General features: G+C 37.1%; 2 protein-coding genes across 2 annotated transcripts; both read right to left on the reverse strand.

Annotated features, from left to right (window-relative positions):
* Window positions 1-650: 650 nt before the first annotated feature.
* LOC100179327 (cytochrome P450 2U1-like) lies at window positions 651-3,633 on the reverse strand. The gene is made up of 4 exons (XM_002122584.5): window positions 2,615-3,633; window positions 2,291-2,382; window positions 1,632-1,820; window positions 651-1,340 (listed from the first exon to the last, which is right to left on the reverse strand). Exons 1-4 carry the CDS (start codon window positions 3,480-3,482, stop codon window positions 936-938), a joined length of 1,554 nt encoding a protein of 517 aa, XP_002122620.1. The 5' UTR covers window positions 3,483-3,633; the 3' UTR covers window positions 651-935.
* A 1,657-nt stretch (window positions 3,634-5,290) lies between these two features.
* On the reverse strand, window positions 5,291-9,331 carry fut8 (fucosyltransferase 8 (alpha (1,6) fucosyltransferase)). The gene is given in 9 exon segments (NM_001135027.1): window positions 5,291-5,887; window positions 6,117-6,264; window positions 6,567-6,746; window positions 6,959-7,214; window positions 7,320-7,557; window positions 7,879-7,987; window positions 8,622-8,811; window positions 9,084-9,133; window positions 9,213-9,331. Coding segments are annotated over 9 exon segments (1,683 nt in total). The 5' UTR covers window positions 9,314-9,331; the 3' UTR covers window positions 5,291-5,476.
* Between the last annotated feature and the right edge of the window lie 5,715 nt (window positions 9,332-15,046).

Raw genomic sequence — 15,046 nt, forward strand, 5'->3', positions numbered from 1 at the left:
CATTGTTTAAAGTTTACCCCAGCGAAAACAATGGATTTAGACCAACCTTTTTTTCATTGTGTCGCATTTCTCTCATAATGAGCCTCCACCTCAAGGACGTGATTGCATTTGCTTCGTAATCACAAAGCAAATGAGGTCGTTTAAATTTACTTAGTAACATTGCCTCATTGAGTTGAGAAGATAAACCCTGTTTTATAGTTGACTTACAAACAGAAAGCTATCACGCATATTTCAAGAGGATTGCAACCGGTCGCTATTGTTTTTGCGGGACCTTACACTATTGCAGCATTGCTCGTGACCTTGAGAACACATTGAACTAGATACTGAAATGCTGGTCAAATATACATTAGCGACAGTAAAATTCGACCAAAAACAGATATCGCTTTATGTTACATAATGCTTATTACCATAAACATAATAACTTTGTGTTTGACACGCAATAACCTTGATAAATGTTCAAGTGATCGCCGCCACAATTAATTTTACAGTGTTGGAACTCGACATATATATATTAAAAAGCCCCTTCTAGTTTTAGCGACACGTATTCCGAAGAGCCTTGGTATGAGTTTATTTTCGTATTAAAAAGATTTGACTTATTAACCTACAAAGAATACTCCGTAAAAGGAAATCGGACGATTAATCCAATGTCATGCTTTTTCCAACTAAAGTTTATTTTTCCATGAGAATCAAAACAAACAAAGATATAACACACAATACAAACTACTCGCTCAGGTGTATAAGGCGGCGTGTATATATATAGTTATCAAACGATTAAACGCAAGGAACAGATTATTAAATTTATACAGGTGATTTTAAATCGGAAAATATTCACCAGCGTTTAAATATCACAGTAATTCAAAAATAATTGCATTGAAAAGCACAAACAGTAGTTTTGCATAATTTGCTTCGAAATTCTTGTTTTTTGCATTTGTCCCCTATGCTCGTTTTGTTGCCACCACTTCCATTGAACACGGTCTTAAAGTGACCATGCTCTCTCCTTCCATATCTACCTCACCTACGACAGAAAACGAAAAGTGACGACACAAGCTTGTGGTCAGCAGAAATAACTCCATTTTCGCAAGCTGTTGACCAAGGCAGCTTCGAAGACCGATATTGAACTGCATTATGTTGCTTGATTTCACGAAGTTGCCATTTGAATCAAGATGCCTCTCCGGATTAAAGTCGTATGGGTTTTTCCACAGTTTCTCATCATGGTGAATTCCCCAGATGTTAGTTAGTACGATGGTGTCCTTTGGAATTTTGTATCCCATCATCATTGTGTCTTGTGTAGTACAGTGAGGAACAGAAAGGGGCAAGGTTGGTCTCATTCTTGCGATCTCCTGTTCGTAATAGTCAATTAAAATTACGTTGATTATGCTGTTTATGGTACATATAACTTTACAGGTTTTTAAACCTCTATAGTTGCGCACCACAATTATTTTTTCTTATGTACTGTCAGTTTAACGATTCCCTTTTATTTGCAAAGGTGTTTATGCGTATTACCCATAGTTCGTATCCTATGAACAAGTTTTTTTTTATCTATTGGACGCGCATTCCAAGTGTAAGAAACCATTACCTTGTTGGACTCAATAAACTTAGCAGCTAATATTCATATAAAATGAGTCTTTTACCTGAATAACAGCTCGTGTGTAGGGCATCTTCTCAGCAAGTGCCATCTTTGGTACTCCATTTGATCCAAGAACTTGATCCACTTCTTCTTGCATCTTCCTCTGAACCTCCGGGTATCGACAGAGGAAGAGAATGATCCAACATGTGGTCGATGACGTAGTATCCGTTCCCGCCATAAAGAGATCTCGTACCTGAAAGTTTTAAATTAATGTATACTTATAGTAGGGTGGGGGAAGATGGGACACCTTTTCGTCTAGTTTTCTCTTTCCATTTGGTTGTAAACATAGAACATTCAATGAATTATAAAACCGTATCCTCACGACTTCCACAGGCCGTTGTTAATTGTTTAAAACACGATCAGGCTATTCGGATATTATGTATTTAAGGTGTCCCATCTTTCCCCACCCTACTATATAGTACTATCGACAATGGTAATAATCCACTCTGTATAAAAATACGTATAGTTAAATCAAACGCGATGCTGAAACAAACATATATAGACGGTTATTATAGATACAGGGCGGTGTTTTGTGTTGTTTGGTGGCATTTTTTAGCCATTCTTTATACCGGGTGGCTTTATGTCAACACCAAATAAGCTATACGTTCTTTCATTTCATCACACGTACAAACATACCACAACATCTATATAAGTAAAGTATACCATAGCAATAAGTTGGTTCTGGGTAAAAGATGAATATTGTTTCCATTCTTCGTTTTTTGTATTCGGTTCGTCCTCGTCGGTAGGTGTCATTGCTGAAATAGCGAGTTGTGAAATATCCGTCGGGAAATCGGCAAATATTGACAATACGTAATGTTTTTTCGGTTGACAACTTTTAGACTTTAAATAGGTATTTTTTCTAATCGCGATGTTCTTTGTCACACAAACATGATGGTATTATATTAATTAAACAGTGATAAAAACTATACTTAACGGGCAAGTACTGACATATTATTGTGACTGAAATTTTTGTGTACGCGTTTATACCTTCTGCCTTTGGTACTTGATTTGATTTTTCCATTTCGTTTAAGAAACTGTCGATGTAGTCACGTGGTTCCTTTCGGTCACGTGTCTCCATATGTTCTTCTATTTCTTTACGAATCGACGACTCCATTTTTAGTCTAAATTCTTTGTTTTTTCTGTGAATTTCGCTGAAGAACGGGAGGTGTTTGAGGTAGGGGGCGAACGCAAGAATCCCTGCGAGAATGTTCAATTTATTCGGTTCAATCATCTGGAAAATCATTTTACGAAATTCTAGATTTTCTTGAACGACATCATGACCAAATACGAGTCGAGAAATAATGCTGGACACTGACTGGTACACCTCGTTGTCAAGATTAAATGGTTTTGATCCATACTCCTCAATTCTTTCGCATAGCTCTTGCGCACACAAATGAACTGTAGGTTCCAATGCCCTTCGACCCATACCATGCTCTCGTAGTGCATTTAGACCAAACCTTCTCTGCTCTTGATGAAAAGGACCGAACGGTATCATCACTATTCCCTTTCCTCCTGCGATCACTTCAATGGAATGAGCTGGTGGTCGGTTTGCGAAATCCGGACTCTTAACCAGTGCTTCATGAGCAGCTTCGTAACTCCCCAATAGCAGGATATCTTTAAACCCCAACCTCACCATACAAACAGGACCATATTGTTGGTTCCATTTCATCATTGCATGCTCGGGGTGTTTTCGTATGGATGTGATTGCCCCAATGAAGGGAAGTCCTCGGGGTCCTGGGGCGCCACCAGGTGTACGTTTGTTCCAGAAGTGCCACGTCAGATAAATAGCTAATCCAACCAATATCACAGTATCTACAGCCACCTTAATTGAGTTGATTATACCGTATTCCTCCATGTTATAATCGACATAAAATACCTAACGTAAAAACTTAGTTAAAACCGTGACGATAAGAATAAACTACATTCTTAAAAACCGTTTATTAAAATAACAATCGGAAATTGTAAACTATGACCAAATTAATTTTAGTGGGTATAAATGCTTGTGACGTCTTTATGAGTATTATTTAAAAAAAACTTGCTGTTGTAAACGTAATTTACCAATCAATGCTTTGTTTATACACGACCCGAAATCAACTTTCCATAAAATATGATCTTATTAGGGAAAATCCTTCGCCAACTTTAAACATCGTTGCTTGGAAACCCCTAACTTCTCCACGTGACCATATAGTCGTTATTTAATAACGCAGATTAATTGCCATTCCATACTGGACGATAAAGCGGTAGGTCTGTCCAAATATTACCGAGTGATATTAAACTATAGACACCAACAGCAGGCAATATATTAGTGCAACACCCATTAACACCAACACAGAAATATACATTTACGACTCGATAAACTTCGTTTAGTGTGTGCTGCTATGTGATCGAATGTTCATACGTTTGTATAGTTTTAATCCTTCCACAAATAGCAAAGAATGCGAAGTTATTCCTGTACAGCAGAATGCATTCGTTGTAATAACTTCACCACAACCACCACTTCCTTCATTGTACAGTTTACTACTCGTGTTTTACAATCTCTTTTCGGTCGCCAAATCAAAAAGGCTGTGCTGCCGTATACAATTCCCATAAAAACTAAATTTAAAACGTTGTGGGAGTTACTACAATACCGATGTATCCGTCACTGAATTGAAACAATATGTTCGTCTGTGTTACTGCTATGACACCTCGTATGTGCGGAATGGTTTTACTCCGAGCTACCTGCTGAACACCCTGGCCGCACCATGAGCGTACGTATGTTCTCAGATAAATATTTAAAAATAAAACAATAAAACGAAACAAATACGTTTCAAAGACCTGTAACGAATTCCTTGTATCTCTAAAATATATTTCCTTAAAGTGTTGCTAGACATGGCGAAGATTAATAATCGATGCATACTTAAAATCCTGTGCTCTGTTGATCATTCCTATTATTTGTATTTATTTGCCCGTATTCTATAGAGGTTCTTTCCGACTGATCATCGTGTTGGCGTTTCCAGCTTACATACAACCATTTTGTTTTTCTTCCTCCAGCCGGATGAATTGTGACCTATAGTAACCTTTAATGCCGGCCTTTGGTAACCTGGAACGTCAACAAAGCCGCTTTTTCCCAGTGTTATTCCTTATTATTTTCTATTCTTTTTTGACACTCTATTGTGTTATTATGGAAAGGGGGCATTCCACATTGTGTTATTACGTTACAATGAACAAACAATAAACCATTTTTCCGGATCGAAAACTCCCGCATAAACCAACACTGCGATGAATGGGTGACCGCGTCAATAAATATATACGCCGGTTCGAAACTGTGAGATCGTTTTTTTCGTTTTAATACCTATTGAAAATCGTTTTAAACTAGTTTAGGGTTATGTAACTTACTGTAAAACCGTAGAAACACTGAAATCATAAAGTTTTCATTGTGTCCCACTGTTTAACGTAATAATTGATCAGTGGGAACTTCGCGTTTTCGAATGATGGAAAGTAATTACGAGTCCTTGGATTCAAAGTTTATCCTCCAAGATCATGTAAACGTCATGGTAAAATCAAATACTGGAACCTCTTCAATTATTAACTCACAGGTCGCGACTTATCGATTGCACCTGATTTGTTTTCTGTTATGACGTAATAGATACCAGGCACCGGTTGGCAATGTAGCATAACGCAACACCGCGCAGGGCGATTGCCGCACTCGAATATGGAAGTTTATTGAATGTCAAATTAAAAATCGAAATGCAAACATTAAATAAGTCACGTGAGCGGTAATATACAGTGATACTTAAAGAATTTAATATTTATAGTGAAATCATATGACGTCACATTGAAAACACAATCATATATTGTTCTTTCGTATTGTTACAAACTTGTATTCTCGATAACTGGATAAGGGGCTGGTTCGATTATTTGTTTCACCTTAAACTTGGGGTAAAGACCCCACCGACCGCTCCTAATGTTCACCCCACCTCTCATGTAGTTGTTGTTTAGTTCTGGCCACGCATCAATTATATCACCTTTTCGTAATTCCACCTCGCACCCTTGCTTGAGAATATTTTCCAATTGCAATCTCTCTCTCACATATTTTGGGAACTGGTTGGGAGGTAGAGGTTCGAACTCAGGGGGGCAGGGGTTTTCAGCGTGGTGGTCATTTAAAACTAAATGTCTCTCCGGAAACTGGCCATAATATCTGAACGAGTGGTCAATTGTGATGGCAGCATTACTTGTATCATAGTCGCGTGTCTGCATCAGTTCGTGCACAAGTCTTCCAACCTGAACGAAAATGTGGATTTGTTATATTTTTCTTTTAGTAACGCGCATATTGATCGTCGCGTTTCGCCTTAAGTCGTGTTTATTAAATGCCACTACAGCGCCGTTTTCAAAGAATCAGATTTGCATTGATTCAGCCTTAGATTTTGTCAACAAATCTCTCGCTCTATTTTTTATGCTAAAATCCAACAAATATTAATTCCATCACATTCTTAATGACCAATTTACTTACGTTTGAAGACATTGTGCCAACAAAATAATCGCATTCGGCCATCAGGAAAACGTCTTGTAGAATACCTTCCAAACCAGATCCGCTGAAACGTTTCGCAAGCGCAACAACAGCGTTCTTCTGTATCTGCACAATCCTGTATTTTGGGTAGCTGCAATATAATGTTAAGTAAAGATATCTTTAATATCGTATAGTGCTTTCGATACTATTTACTACATTAGGTTGTAAACTTAAGAATAACATATACTTCTGTAATGTTTGCCAACATTTTACACCACCATATACAGGGCCTACTATATAGAGATATCTATCTAGTTAGCCATGGATCGTAGACATAGGGATGGTTTGCTTAAGTTTGTGAGGTGTTTCGTTGTGTTTCTATATACCAATCAGATCTTATATCAGGATATTAAGGTCTTCTGTTTTATTAACATTACGTGGCAGCAAACTTACGTAATCTTGAGTTGGGATCCGATCAATATGTCATCGGTTGCAAGAAATATTCTTCTGACGACAGTTTCGTTTGGATGTCGCATCTCGTAGGTGTCATACCAGTCTGATACCGCTGTCATGTAAGCGTCGTTCGCCATATATGAGGCTTCTGATATTTTGTCAGATCTTCGAACGTGTACCCTGTGGTTTGAAGTTTTAAAAGTTGATAAATATATGAGAACCCCAATTTTTACAGATTAGTCGATTTCAATAAAAAATAAGTGTCGTTTTAACCTCGTAACCTGGTATACAGGCCTAGTCTTTTTATGTACACAGGATTTTAACTTTCAGTTAACAGGTGACAATTTGTAAGTTTTTTTTCGTTACTCTTGTTTTGCTTAGTTTATACCTACCCCACTATCGGATGCTGAAATTCTTCGCCTTTCGCTTCTTTGATTGAATCAGAGAGCCATTTTTGAGGTCGCATAAGATAAGATTGCAACTGTCCGATCCACCATAACATCGGATTGCCGTGAATCCGTTCTAAACTTGGAATTAAATCCTTTGGCACCGTCCAGGGAGCGAATGGCGTTTTTCTATCTCTGTGGTAAACGATAGACACCTTTACGATTGGTGCGTCTGAAGAACTTGGATGCTCGTCGTTTGGACCTTAAGCGTAAGATGGAATGTTAAAAAAGTTTCAAAATTTTGACGCCAAGAAAATGTCCCCTTTTCGCTGTAAATTTTATACCAGCGTAACATTTTATAACTTACTTTCCCATTCCGGGTAGTCATCAACGTTTCCCTCAGCTGTTAAACATGTTCTGCTTAGTGGAAGAAATATCTTGTCCATGTTTGGGTAAGCGAGGTTACTCATATTAGACATCATTACTCTTCCTGTACCGAGAGATATGAACAAGCAGATTGTATAATGATGTATGATGCAACCAAATCCGCATGCGGATTGAACATTACAATACAACTTCTTCGCTGTAGAGCATTTTGCAGGATTCTATAAACAAATATCACAAAAATTAAGACGAATAAATGTTTTAGGCCAGATCCATATACGAGAATAAATGCGATGGAATCCAAATCGCTTTTTCATCTGCTAATCTTAACCGCATGGTCCGCATTCATGTTGTATGTCTTGACAAGAAGTTCTAAATGTGTGCCCTGCATAGTTAACTACTACACGGTGTTCAATGAAGTGGTGAGCTGATGCCTCGCGTACCCATTTAGGATGCCTATTCATTACGTTTATATAACTATGTTTTAAAGGTGTTCGTAGGGATACAGTCTTTAAATAATAAAGGTCCCATCAACACCTTACCTGGTTGAGATCAATTCTTCTTGCCACAGTCTTCCTTAGTTTCTTGAATAATTCTCCATCCTCTTGCTTTGTTAGCTCTTTTAACTCTTCGATTTCGGCGGTCAGGGCACTGAAAATACAAACGTTATTCTAAAAGTCTTCTCAATATTGTATCATTGTACAGGTTGTATAAGGTATTAAACTTATAACTTATAGCATATAACATCATTTTATAATTTTTTCCAAATACGAGAACTAAAATCGTCCGGCGCCGTGGTAAAGTGGTTATAGCGCGCCTGTCTGTAACCCAGAGGTAATGGATTCAAGGCTCGTTTTGCTACCATTGTGGGCGTCCTTGGACAAAGACGGCAATTGCTCCAACAAAGTGTTTGCTAATGGGTTGTCCAAATTATCAGCTATACATAAAAAAAAACTAAAAAAAATAATCACTAACAGTAACGTAGCCTATACGTGTTTACTCGTAAGCTGGTACGAGGTGTATTACTATACCCGTGTTATAACGTCTGACGTTTTGCGGCGACGCGAGAATAAATTAAGTTACATTACATACAAAATAAAATCTAATAAGCCAAGGAATTAGCCGTAACGGCAGTCGTTAAAGCACGCTATGGACCAAACACTACTATAGAGTATCAGTTACAAAGCATTGTTCGAAATGATATGCGCTATGCATGCCATGCTTATAGCTACAATGCACCTCTGTGTTGCCACTGAAAATGACAATAACTTATACTTGTTCTTACCTTTTCAGTGGAAGAAACTGTTTAATCATTTTAATCACGAGAGGTTGCGCCTTTGGTGATTCTTGGTAAATTTTAATGAGCTGATGTCTGACCATTGCTTGAATCTGTTCTACATCCGACATAGCGTTTCTTATATGTTGCCTTTCTTGTAAATCGAATGATTCCCCAGCATCATTATTGTGGAACCAACCTGTATGGTTACGGACGGTTACATCGGCTTATGTATTGACGATGATAGTTATTGTTAAGTGCTAGAACATAGTCCTTAATAAACTTTACTAATATAGTGGTTCGTAACCGGTAACTGCAAACCCTGGTAAACAATTTAAAATGTTTGAGGGTCAATTTTAAATTTTCTATTTTAAACAGACACTATAACTTTGTTTGCAAGTATAGGCGTAATGACATATAAAGTGTAATAATTGGTAAGAGATCACCTGGTTAGATCACCCGGTGACTTACGTTCTGTCTTTGTGAACTTGCCTTCAACGATTACTCGGCTTTTACGAGACCTGTAACATTTTATCATGCTTAGCTCATAATAAACATATTTGTATATAAAACTGTGGATGATTTGGTTGTTGTACTCACGTGATTTGGAACATGTAAAAAAACGTGCAGCAAGCAATTGAAAACGTCACAATGAAAGTGCGCCACCTTAAGTCCATGTGTAAAAATTGCCTTAAACGCATTGCAGCGGTAGAGTTTACTATTATCTAAGAAAGCGCTATCGATAAACAAGAAATATGATCATTCTTCACTCTTTTTTTAAGTGTTACTCTCTCAGTACTGACGTTACACCATTTGCTTGTTATGCGATTTATTATTGTGTTCTAGTTTCTGTATAAAATATGAACCTTTCATTGCTCGTGTAGCGCATGCAATACAACTTAAGTAAAAGAAATACCTCGTGGCTATTTATTGCCCTACTTGTTTCATCTACCTTTTTCGAAGCTTAGCACCCGTTGATTACATAACAATACCAACAACAATCAAAGAGTTGCTGACTAAAAGCTTGGAAAACATGGTTCAAGAAATTGAAGAGTGGTCACAAAACAATCGTTCCGTGGCGCGATTAAAGTGCCGTTGGCCATCGGCGACTGCCGCCCATATCATCACGACGTGCCCGCGAGGCATTGTGGCATAGAGGTTTTTAATTTTTATGCAAATCCAAAAATCTGTGTTTTAATGTGCAAAAGCGAAACTATATATTTTAAACTTTAAAGCTTGGACCCTTACAGGAATAAATGTATATTATTTCGACCAGTACAAAATCTACCTTATCTTTATTTTGCTGGTGTATTGAGTTCATATAAACCAATCATACGTTTTTAGACATACTTATTTATTGTTACAAAAAAGTTCATGCAGAAAGCCAAATCCAAAGTTACCCTCAATTATGTAGAAACAAGCAATCATGACACACGGCGACATAGTTTTCTTTAATGACGGTCAGCACAACAATCAATAATATTACGACAACTACATAAACATGTTAGGCTACTATTAATTGGTTGTTTATATTTTAATATGCGTCTACATATCACGTGTTACATGCAAAGCGACTGGTAAATGAGACCAACAAAACATTGTGGTTAATTGATTAGCGAACGCAGTTTCCTAAAGCCAGTGACTCCGCACTCGCCCGGAAGCGCAATATAATAAACAGTACCTGATTTTAACGGTTATATTTAAAACAAGGATTTTACCAATGGGGATAGGGAAAGAAGGGACATAATTCCATATACTGTTTTTTCGTCACATTTGGTATTGAACCAAGAATATTTACAGACTTTTATAATCGTCACGAGTCACGACTCTCAACAAACGTTGTCAATTTAAAAACGTGCTATATACATGGCTACCTCTATAACTATAGAGGGCGCCATAGCTATATACAATGCTATATAATGTACAAAAAGTTAACTAGGGAAATAAAGTTTTGAAATGGCCCATACGGAAACATTACTGCAAACAATGTTAGGGTCCGTATCTTTTTGTTAAGACATGTATTTTATTTAATTTCCATTTGTTAGAATTTTAAAGCTGATTTCCGTCCAATGCTTCACTGGCTGGGCTTCCTTTAGTGGAATAAATTCGACGAACACGTGACCGAACATCTCTCCAGTAAGATGTCGAGTATACGAATGGATTGATGGAGCTATTTATTGGAATAGCAACGAATGTGTAAGCGGAAAATATCTTCGTCCAACCTTTAGTATACTCCTGGTAATCGCATCCACTTTGTTCGATCAAACTTGTCTCTATAACGTAATAAACAGATAGACAACATAAAGGAACCCATGACAGGAAGTCGGTTACAATGATAACCATTATTCGTCGCTGTAACGAGAAATTGTCTTGTTCTCGTTTATTCCGCCGTGTAGATTCGTCACAGTTTTTATTGTTTCCAAATAAGCAAATGGCTTGTCTACATGAGAACGACGTTGTGGCATGTTTCCAAATTACGATATAAGCAATAGCTATGTAGAAAAACAAGATCAGGTTGTACGTTATGATTGCCATGGTCACTGGCATTGATCTGCTGCTAAATGGAACAAAATATCTTGACATACAAACGCTCTGTTCGTTGTAAAACCCAAAATAACTGAAACTGCTGTCAGTGGAAATGATTCCAAGACGTTGTCCGACATAAATCATTTCGGTCCACGTCGGGCTTGGCGGTAAACTTATGACGTTACGAACGACATCACCACAGTTAGCTTGTGCGAATTCAGTGGCCTGTTTTAATGTTTGAAAAAGGGAAGTGTAATGAATATCCGATTTCTCTGGGCATTGGACAAAGTAGGGTTGAACGTAATTGTTGAACACTGTGTGTATTGGTTCAATGTTGAGTAATGGTAAGACGGAGAGAAAGGTCCAGCTCGTCCAAGTTATTACTGTGGTAATTATAGCGCATTTAAACTGAGGATTTCGGGACTGGAATGGACACAAAATGCTTCGAAGCCTGTATGTTGTTATGATTGCGAGCAAGGTGACAGATACCTGACAAGATACGAATGAAACTACACCCATTACGAAACACCACCGGTTTGAAAGCCACTTATATCTTTCGTCCAGATTGTACTGATATTGATAATAATGGTGAGCAATTGCAAACAATGTCAGATAAAACCCCATTAAAAGATCAGCAAACGCAAGGTTTGTCACCAACCAAACGTGGATCTTTTCATTTTCAGTGAACGATCGAAACTTTTTAGCAAACTTTCGGAAGCAATTGTAGATCACCATCATGTTGCCGACCACCGCAGTGATAGCGAGAATCCATATTAATATAAAGGTAAGAGGTTGATAACCAACCGAGTGAAACGAAACATCATCGGTTGATTCTAACGTGTGTTCTTGACAATCATCTGGTGGTTGACATTGATCTCCGTAAAACGCGAACGCTCGTAACGTTTCATTTTGTTTAAACCATTTTGTGCAAACAAACGAAGGTCTCGTAACCGCTACATTTAAGCTTTGAAATTCAGATTGGATGACGTCACAATCAATAGAAGGTTTAGCGATAAACTCGATAGGGATGACGTCATGTTTCACGCTTCTATTAACATAACTCACATTCCCACTAATTAAACACAACATGTCCATTCTAATTTGATAAATCTATAAATAAAAACATATGGAGTTTGGTTAATTAGTTATGATCGGTATACTGAACGCTGTTGTTGTTTAAGTAGCATTTAGTAAAATCCCATAAAAGACGGGTAGTCAATTACGGTCTTTATACAATGATGAAGATTTAAAACATTCATATAGTACAATGGGGGAAGATGGGACACTTAAACACATATTGCCAAATATTTCCAAAATCAAAATAGATGACAGTTTTTGGGTAATACCACGAATTAGTACTATCATTCCTTTATTAATTGACACCAATTTAATAAAATATAATAAAACACACGAGGAGTTATTTAGCGATCCGCACAACAGTTGAAATTTTACAAATTTGAAAACACACAGGATAAGATGAGACAGTTTAAAACCATTGTTAATTTTGATTATTAAGTGTATTTATAAATAGGAATATTCGTAAATAACACAAAATAATACTGTACACTTTGAAAATTGGGTCAAAACATTCCTTTTCTTGCCTTACTGATATAGTTTTTTTGATATGTTACCTATACATTATATTATTGCATAACAATGGTATTGTTTGAACGACAATGGGTAATGTTCGAACATAAATGAATAAATATTGTATCCTACAAATGTATATGAACTTGTAATAACAGAAAATTGATAATAACTATTGATAAGTTTTTAGTTTTGCTACAAACTGGGTATTACTACCATGTTTTTGGCACAAGCCACTTCTTATAAATTATCACCGAAAGCAAATGACTAAATTTCGAAGATTATTTAAAATATCATCTTTTTATCATATATATCAGTATATTATAGTTGAAAACCCCCTGAGGTATAAATTACTAAATTAAAAGCAAATCTTTCAAAGTTTGGCAATGAAAACATACAAAACTACAATGTGGGGGAAGATGGGACTCTAAATTGAAATGTATTTACATTAGCAGTATTCTGCAACTTGTAGTTAACCTACCGAATTTAACAGGCTGTGCTAGTTTCTTTGCCATGGGGTCCTACTAAAACACACCCGGCGGGGCCCGGTGGAAAAAATATACTAAAACACGCCCGGTGCGGGGCCCGGTGGGGCTCGGTGGGGCCCGGTGGAACCGGTGAGGACCCGGTAGAACCGGTCATACTAAAACACGCCCGGTGGGAGGCCCGGTGAGTATTTCGTGTAAAGGGAGCTTTCCCTATGCAAGACCCACCAAAATGTGTGTGTGAAACAGAACATGTGAAAATATTAGAAGATATTGTCCGTCTTCAAAGCATAAAACGGACAATTTTCGGTGATAGAAATTACATTCTTGCTTCGCACGTCACCGCAGTAACAAAATGTGCATGGGAAATAAAACATGATGATGAAAATGGACACGTAATTCGCAAGTTCTTTAATTATCGCTCTGGTAAAATAGAAACAAACGTGAGATCACGCGACTAAGGGCTTATATTTCTACTTAAAGCTCGACAACGTGTCCGAATACGGAAAAGCCGAACACGGTAACTAAAAGACCCATCATGTCTAATATTTACATATTATGTTTTAAAAGTTAGCCTACATTGTTCGTTTTTCAAAGTTTTTAATATTAAAACTCCAATTTTAATAATAAAACTTCGATCAAGTATAAGTGTATGTATAGTACTGTGGCGTAAGGTAGGACACTTTTAGCACCTATAGTATAGGGTGGGGGAAGATGGGACACCTCTTCATTCTGTTTTCTCGTCCGTTTTGATAGTAAATAAAGAACATTCAAAGAATTATAAAACCGTATTCTCGCGACTTCCATAGACTGTTGCTAACTGTTTAAAACACGAACAGAAAATTTGGATATATATGGTAAAGGTGTCCCGTCTTCCCCCGTCTTACTATAATATTTAAATATCCTGATCGTGTTTTAAACAATGAACAACAGTCTAAAAAACAATTAACAACATAGTCGTGAGGACATGGTTTTATAATTCTTTGAATGTTCTTTGCTTACTACCAAATGGGACGAGAAATAGAATGAAAAGGTGTCCCATCCTACCCCACCCCCATTAACAAAAATCAACGAATAAACCTTTGCTAAAAATACAGTTCATTATGTAAGTGTACAACGAAACAAACTTCGTACATCCATAATCAAAGTTAATTTTCAAAAACCTCAACTCGGGGGTCTCATTAGGCTAAAAATCTGTACACACATCACATTTTGGTGGATCTTGCATAGGGAAAGCTCCCACTGCACGAAGTACTCACCGGGCGTGTTTTAGTATGATTCGTACCACCGGGCCCCGCACCGGGCGTGTTTTAGTATATTTTTTTTCACCGGGCCCCGCCGGGCGTGTTTTAGTAGGACCGTTGCCATGTAACCTTCATATATATAACGTTAAACCGATATTTTTTTATTTTTTTATCTCAAATTAAAGTCATATTGACCCCTGCCTATTTTCTTCATGCTTATATCTAAGCGTTTTTACAAAACTAAACCTAGTTTTATGAGACAAAATCAAACTGTACGAAATATTCAAGGTTGTTTTATGAAGCTATAAAACTAGTTTAATCGTTTGCACGCGCAAACTAAAAAAATTCGTTGGCTTTACTATGATTTAGCGAGCATTAAAAAATAGCACCTTACTATTTCGCGATTTTTTACCTGTTAAAAGTATACTGTTTCTATTTTACATCTTTTTTTTAATATTTAAAAACAGTAATCAGCTTGACAGGCGTTTTATAAAGTCGTGATAATATTGTCGAATAATTCTGTAACCCTATATTCCTGATTATCATCAAATGGGGGTCCGTAAAAAGAAATTAAAAAAAAGTCTCGTCTGAC

The sequence above is a fragment of the Ciona intestinalis genome, chromosome 11 (genome assembly GCF_000224145.3).
Source record: "Ciona intestinalis chromosome 11, KH, whole genome shotgun sequence".
NCBI classification, from domain to species: domain Eukaryota; kingdom Metazoa; phylum Chordata; class Ascidiacea; order Phlebobranchia; family Cionidae; genus Ciona; species Ciona intestinalis.

Excerpts from the sequence above, each read along its gene's own strand:
- LOC100179327 (XM_002122584.5), bottom strand. The coding sequence starts at position 3,482 with ATGGAGGAATACGGTATAATCAACTCAATTAAGGTGGCTGTAGATACT. Across the intron at positions 2,383-2,614 it reads TCAAGTACCAAAGGCAGAAG|CAATGACACCTACCGACGAG; the intron begins GTATAAACGCGT and ends TCGCTATTTCAG. Across the intron at positions 1,821-2,290 it reads AGAACCAACTTATTGCTATG|GTACGAGATCTCTTTATGGC; the intron begins GTATACTTTACT and ends TAAAACTTTCAG.